The sequence below is a fragment of the Micromys minutus genome (genome assembly GCF_963924665.1).
Source record: "Micromys minutus genome assembly, chromosome: 3".
Taxonomy (NCBI): Eukaryota; Metazoa; Chordata; class Mammalia; order Rodentia; family Muridae; genus Micromys; species Micromys minutus.
The window spans coordinates 64655738-64663749 of NC_137972.1; the positions used below are offsets into that span (position 1 = coordinate 64655738).

At 41.0% G+C, this 8012-nt stretch overlaps 1 protein-coding gene across 1 annotated transcript; it reads left to right on the forward strand.

The window, feature by feature from the left end:
* The first annotated feature begins 5069 nt into the window (after nt 1-5069).
* On the forward strand, nt 5070-6596 carry NDN (necdin, MAGE family member). The gene has a single exon (XM_080913805.1). The coding sequence runs from the start codon at nt 5120-5122 to the stop codon at nt 6095-6097; it is 978 nt and encodes a 325-aa protein (XP_080769931.1). The 5' UTR covers nt 5070-5119; the 3' UTR covers nt 6098-6596.
* Nucleotides 6597-8012: the final 1416 nt, after the last annotated feature.

An 8012-nucleotide genomic window follows, 5' to 3' on the forward strand; every position in this document is an offset into this window, starting at 1 on the left:
TAGCCCCAACCTTTATGGGATAATTAGAGGAAAAAACAGCCAAAAATCCTAAAATGGGCAATCTCTCAAATGTCCAGGAATCCTATGATGTATCTAGAGGACTAAGGGGTCTCTTGAGTGTAGGTGTTTGTGTATTTCCATTATGAGTGGAAGCCCAAAGTAGCAATGCTGATGAGTGGATCACAAAGGGAATAAGAGGAAATGTAGCAAACACTACTACACACAAAATTATGACATTTTATATGAAAACCACAAACTATCAACAAGAAAGAGATAATGTAAATAGGTCTACAACAACACATTCTTTAAACTGCATCTGTAGCCACAAACCACCTGCAAAAGAAATCTTGAAGCACTGAAGTCTTCACTGAAAAAAATGTTATTCATGGTTTAAAGAAGTGAATCTAGAGCAACAAATTTCTTTCCATAAACCAAGGTGGGGAAGAACAGGTTAATAAGGTTCTTACAATAAGTGATATCAAAACCAGGAAAAGACTTCGTTTGCAAAGAAAGATGACTAAAAATAAATCACACTATGAGATTATTTATGATAGCTCTCAACAAAATCTTAGCCAGCAAAACCTACACACTACACACTTGAAGCCAATGTCTGGTTCATCTAATTAATGTGCTTTAGAGGTGTGTGCATAAGGTGTGTAATCTTGTTTTCATGTATCCCAAAATAGATCTAGGAAGGAATGTGCTATGCTAAGTTTCGAAAGATGTTTAAATGATGTGGATCTGTTTACATAGCTGTCTTTCTTCTCTCCTCCTTGATCATTTATTTTCTCTTCTTTAGTTCTTCTCAACTGAGAGTCTGGATTCCCAAAACAAGAGAAACCAGAAGCCCCAACTGTTAGAGGACAATTAGAGAAAAAGACACATCCAAAGGTCTAAGGAATGTGAAATCTCTCAGATGTCCAGGCAGCCAATTAGGTACCTAGAGGTGTTAGGGGCTTCTTAGGGAATATCTCTGGTACACGTACTTGTGTAATTCCAGTACAATCGTGGAAGCCAAATGTAGCAGTGTTGATAAAATTATTAATGGCAAAGGGGTCAAAAGGAACTACTGCAAAAAAAAAGAAAAGAAAAGAAAAGAAAAGAAAAGAAAACTACTACACACATAATTTTGATTTGGTCCTAAGAACTGTAAGGATGAGAGCACTTACCTTTTTAACCTCCAAAGTATCTCACTTCAGCTGTGATATCTTTAGGATAATTTTTACACAGTGTGTGTGTGTGTGTGTGTGTGTGTGTGTGTGTGTGTGTGTGTGTGTGTCACTATTTAACTTTAAACTCTGGATCATCTAAACTCCATCATGGAGTCCTGGAATTGAGATATATGTCACCTTTCCTGAATTTACTCAGGTTTATCCCAGACATGTTAAATCTGTATTTCTGTATGCATAGATTTTCAAACTTCTCCTGCTTATGTGGTCACACAGCAATGCTTATTCAGGCACAATTCTGAAGAAGGTTCATATTTCTGTTTTTTTTTTTTTTCTCAGATCACAAGTGAACACCCTTTCATTACTATTTCTTCAGAAAATTTGTTTGCCCAGGCTAGATGTCAAAATTGCTGCTCATTCACAACAGGCGCCAAAATAATGACTACTTTATTATTTATTTATTATTCATATTTATATTTCTCCTTCCATTTCCCTTCACCCATTTATCACATAATAGAATTTTTCTGCATTCTATTTCAGGCAAAAACCCAAACTGTAGTTGCAATAGGAGTGCCAAATTTCTTGCCCTCTCAGAACTTAAACCCCAGTTTCTTCCTTATCACTAGCTCCACTTTAAATGTTGTGTCAAAACGACCACTTTGAACCCTAACATGACGTGTATCTGTTGAACAAATAGTGAGTTTGAACAGAATAATATGAACACCTTGGGTGAGTATAGCTGGCCTCGGAAAGAAACAAGCTTGAGTTACACCCTTAGGGAAGATGCAGAATATGACAGGTCAGAGGCTGACCCATCCTCTTCCCAAAAATCTGTGGAATGCAGACTGCCATCCCTGATTCCTATTCTTTTCTAACAAAAAGGACACTGAGATGCACAGAACTCCCAATTTCTTGTTTCTCAACAAACATGAGCAAAATTTAAAACTATGACTGAAACTTCTCAAAAGTATTTGCTGAAAATATTAAAATGAGTTTTTTTTTTTTTGTTTCAGTTTCTTGGCCTGAAAAAGGCATGTGGGGCCCATTTGGGGGCTTCAAGAGAAAGGTCACTGCCTATGAAGACAGGAAAGAGCCAGGAAAAATTCACATTTCATCCAAGAACCCTGCCCTGAGAGCATGCTCAGTACCCTCAGAAGACTTCAGGATGACTCCCCCCTTCCCTAAGCTCTCTGTGGAAGCTGGTGCCAGGAGAGGCCTCTTCAGATGAGTCTGCCAAGAACAGCCTATTCCACAGCTGTATAATCTGTTCCATATTGCAGTCTGAAGCAACCCATTGGGGGCGGGGGGGGAGTCCTTTCCAAAAGATCCGAAGACATAATGTCTCCATTTTCTACTTCTGAATCTCTTCCTGGATCTATTCAGGGAGCCATTAGTGTAAGATTCCTGCTTTTTCTTATAAAACCCTTGTGAGGTGTCTTATTTCCTATCTCTGTTAAACCGAATATATACATGTCCACAAAGTCTAACTTATTCCTAACATTCTGAACATCTTCAGAGCTCCAGTCTCAGTATCTCCCTTGGGTTTCGAGTAGTTTTGAATACCACCAGTACTGAATACTTTTACTTTCCCTAAGGTTACTTCCTTCTCATTGTTTGTGTAACGTTTTCCATTCTCTATAGGAGTAAGCAGTGTATTGTGTAAGCTATCAGTTCCCAGGCTTTTGTAATACATGTGCTGTCTGCTTAAAGTCTGTGTTCTCTGCTTAAACATTATCCCAAACTCTCTTCCTCCTTTTTATGGCAATGGGTTGATCTGCTTCAGAAGGATTTCACTGAATAGACAAAACCGTTATCTGTAGGGGTGCTTTAGAACTCTGAAGTTATGCAGCATCACAGTTTACACTGGGCTCCTTTTAAGTTGAACATTAATTCTATGGCTTGACTCTTGAAACACTATCTCTTCGTGTGGTCCTAATCTATAATCCCTGGGTTGGCACTAAGCAACTTTCTTATCAGGAGAAATGTGTCTTGTGAGCTTCAATAGAGGTTCTGCCTACTATCATGCTAACAGCTTCTTCAGAGTGTGTTCCAGCTAGGAATTCAATAATACAGCTCATCCTGGTCAGTTACTGAAGTCCACATCTTTTGAATCCTATCAGAACCAGGAACAACTTCAAAATTGTCGGCCCCATACTTCTGATTTTTTATGAATACATTATGTACAAGATGGTAAATACACTGTGTGTGTAAACATGGTAAGGTATCCCAGAAAATTCTTCAAAACTAACCCACTTGGAGAAAAATGAATCCAAGAAATGAGCAAAAGAAAACTAGAGTGCTCTTAGTCCAAGCACATGAAATCACAAATATGATAAAATCTGAAATATTTCCAGGATGTACAGTATACCATGAGTAAAATATTCCACAATAGATCTCATGGAGAAGATCACACCTGAGACAAAAGACTAGGCTTATTGCACATTGCTGCCTTCAAAATTTGGATAGAGAGCAAACTAACAACATCTCTATACTGGAACTTATAACATTCCATTGTACATAGGCTCAAATGGAGAGAACTCTGAAACACTTCTTGCCACAAATATTCTGGGTAAAAGATATCTGTCCTGTCTAAGTAAACACATTGTAGATACTAGCAATGCTAACAGGATACCTTAAATATGTCTGTTTTAAGTGATAATAATTCTCAATGTATAATTTTAAAATGTTTTTAACTTGTGGAAATCAAAGGGCTAGGAAGAGTTTGAGAAAATATCGGGTTCAGATTATTGTCTCTCAATCTACATTTTTTATTTATGGACACCAGTAGGCTGAATCTTATTTATGAGAGATTGTCAGACATTATCTAAAAGAATGGCATTTAAAAGATATTGGAAAAGAATTGGATGTGCTCCCAACATGGAATTAGTCATTTGCTAATGACATAGTGTGAGAAGTGGAAGATGTCTTACAAACACAAAAGATGTAACAGCAGTAAGCAGGGAAAAGGGACACTGGGAAAACATTAAAAATATATATTATAAAATATGTATTAATAAATATTTTGAACATTTTCCACTAGAATTATAAGGGAAATTTTAAATGAAATCGAAGTGGCCTAATGGAGAGCCAAAATTTGTAGTTATTAAAATAGTTGTAATCCAACAACCTAAGCATCCAGTGATGAATGGATGCACATAAATATTTTTATATATCTCCTTTTTTCATTTGAGACCTTGGGGTTTAAACTCAGGTTCTCATGCTTGAACTGCAAAAGCTATTACCCAATGAACCAAGTCCCATTTTAATTAAAATTTTAAGCTCATATCTACTATACTATATGAATATATTACTTCTAAAACATTGGAATCTCACATGGATTGATCCCCAGTGACTGTAACTACAGTTTGCATTCTTCCTTGTTTGCTATTCACTCAGATTTGTAAGGATTTATCATTATTAATAATTTCTTAACATTCCAGTCTTAGACAACACATTATCATCATAAAATATGCCTTTCCCCGAAAAAAAAAAGTCATTTCCGTCTCTCTTATTCTTTTGTAGAATATCCAAATTGAATAAATAGTCGATCCCTTCCTCAAGGACCTTCACACTTTATTTTGCACAAACTCAGTGTGTCTGAACTTAATTTCACCAGCTCAGCTGCATCTTTCTCCTGCAACTTGCTTCTTTCCCCCATCATCATCCATCTCTTTCCTATACAGGAGACAAGTAGATCCTTTTCATAAGTCTAGTGGTACCCTCCCTTAGACCCCAGTGGTTGGGCTTTGCTACTTCGCTCCTTTCCAGCCCTACCTCCCTTCTGGCTTCCCAACACGCATGCGCAATGTCATGTTCGCCCCGCCCGGCCCGCCGCTGCGGAAGGCGCAGTGTTCAGTAAAGCGCACTTCCTCTGCTAGTATCCACTGAGGGAGTGCCGGCTCCAAGAGCTCCAAGTCGAAGCGGTCCTGCTCCGATCAGAAGGCGCAGACATGTCGGAACAAAGTAAGGACCTGAGCGACCCTAACTTTGCAGCTGAGGCCCCCGACTCTGAGATGCAGGACAGCACTGCTGTTCCGGAGGGGGTCCCTCCAGCCGCTTCTCTGGCCGCGAACCTCGCAGAGCCACCTTGCGCTCCTGAAGGCCCTATGGCAGCCCCACAGGCCTCGCCACCACCCGCCGAACGGTTTGAAGAGGTTGACCCTAAGATCCTGCAGCAGGCCGCAGAGGAGGGCCGCGCCCACCAGCCCCAGAGCCCAGCCCGGCCGATCCCAGCACCGCCAGCCCCTGCCCAGCTGGTGCAGAAGGCGCACGAGCTCATGTGGTACGTGTTGGTCAAGGACCAGAAGAGGATGGTCCTCTGGTTTCCAGACATGGTGAAAGAGGTCATGGGCAGCTACAAGAAATGGTGCAGAAGCATCCTGAGGCGCACCAGCGTCATCCTCGCCAGAGTTTTCGGGCTGCACCTGAGGCTGACCAACCTCCATACCATGGAGTTCGCCCTGGTCAAAGCACTCAGCCCAGAAGAGCTTGACAGAGTGGCGCTGAACAACCGTATGCCCATGACAGGCCTCCTGCTCATGATCCTGAGCCTCATCTATGTGAAGGGCCGCGGGGCCAGAGAGGGTGCGGTCTGGAATGTGCTGCGCATCCTGGGGCTGAGGCCCTGGAAGAAGCACTCCACCTTTGGAGATGTGAGAAAGATTATCACCGAAGAGTTCGTCCAGCAGAATTACCTGAAGTACCAGCGTGTGCCCCACATCGAGCCTCCAGAGTACGAGTTCTTCTGGGGGTCCAGAGCTAACCGTGAAATCACCAAGATGCAGATCATGGAGTTCCTGGCCAGAGTCTTTAAGAAGGATCCCCAGGCTTGGCCTTCCCGATACAGGGAGGCTCTGGAGCAGGCCAGAGCTCTGCGGGAGGCTAATCTCGCTGCCCAGGCACCCCGCAGCAGTGTCTCTGATGACTAAAAAGGTCCAGGGGCACATTGATAGTTTCCGACCCATATTAGGGCAGTAAGGGTGGGGTTGAGTCATTAGAGTATTCCAGATTCATAATGCAGTATTTCATGTATAATTTTTAAGTTTTCCCATACAGTGCTTTGATACTTTGTAATGCAATGTATTCAATTGTGTACTTGTGTAGTGTTTAAGATTGATGCATGTGTGTTTATAAGTGAGCAAGTTGGTACTTTCATTTTTGTGCTTTCTTGGATTTTTTTTTTTTTTTTTTTTTTGTACAAGAGATGTGCTGTGCTGAACTTGTGAAATACGTTGAGGTGTTCTCTATCTTGTTCTTTGTATGGGACTGATGATCTGTATCGACAAAGAAGGCCCTGGAGAGTTAGCAGGATTTACAAGCAACACAGACCTGACCAAGAGAAAGGTCAAGGCGTCTCTCTACATGACTTCAACTGGCACAGGAAGCACCCATGTGAAATGGACTGGTTTGAACTGGACTGTTCTCAGTGTAGGCACTTAGCACACATTACAAAACATGTGTACAACCCCACCATAAATAAAATTTAAAGTGAGCATTAAAGACACTGTGTAATCATTTCTTTGGGGGGAGGCATTTCGTTGAAAGGGGCAATGGGAGTGGGTGGGGATGAAAAATATTCTCCCTGTGTGCAGCATGGGTAACCACAGCGTACTACTAACAGAGTGGGAAAACAATACACATGACCACCACTGGGAATTTTACATATATAATAGTGGTGCTTCAAGCAGTTTTTTCACATAAAAGGTGTAATAAACAAAAGTCATTATCATATATGGGAGCAATAACAGGTATTATGGAGGGACTGCCCCTTTTCTGTTGTTTTATTTTTTTTTTAATAGTCTTTGGTGGGCAAAGACTCTTAACAGAATGAAATATTGATACTAAATCCTTTTTGTGCATTTATCTTCTTTATTTTACCCCCTCCTCCATCAGCCATAAGAAGTAAGGGATTACTGTATCAGCACAGAGCAAGAAAAATGAAAAGAGTTTTGGTAATGAACCATCCTAAAATTCTAGACCTTATCCTGGGTTCCTGACACTTAGCTCCCCAGAGCCACTTCTCACACAAGCAGTCTTACTTCCCTGCTGCAGGCATTTAGGATTTGATTTTTTTCTAATTAATTCCAAGAGTTTCACAGCAAATTAGCCTCTGAATGTACAAATTAGGAAACTCATTTCAGAAAGCATTGGTGACCTAATCATGTCCCTATCTTGCTAAGGGGTAAGAACAAAAGGAGATCTGAAATTTCATCTTTCTTGAGGGAAAAAGATGAATGAAACTATTCTGGTAGGGGTAGCAGTAAGAGTCATGACACTAATAAATGTGGAGGGGTTTGGGGTGGGGAAGTTGACCCCAGCAGCACGGTCACTTTTGCCACCAGGAAGTCGGTATGCTGCAGTGGACAGTGGGTGAAAAGGGAATGAAAGGGGATGGGAATGTCTATATGCAGAAACATTGGGGGCAAAAATCTCATTAGGAAGCCTTTGGTCTGGGGAGGAAAGAGAAGAGGCTTTAACAAGATTAATCCTTTAGACACTTTGTGGGAAAAGTCTTTTAGTAAAAGTTTAAAACTAAAACTTTTCTTTTTCCTCTGCAGAAGGTAAGGGGGACATACCTGTCACACCATACTCGAGAGTAAACTGGGATTCATATTAACGTGAAAGAGCAATAATCAGTGTGTTGACATGCAGAAGTGTTAATATTTGAATGCATTTACCTAGCTGGTGGTGCAAGGAATGAAAAGGCTCATAAATCCACATACTTCTTAAAAAGGAACCCATCCTATTTAGTTGTACCCATAGGCGTTCACCGGAGTGATAATGGTAAGTGGGAAGATCCTGACAATAAACCTAATGTAGGCAACCCCGCTTTCAGCAGACTTC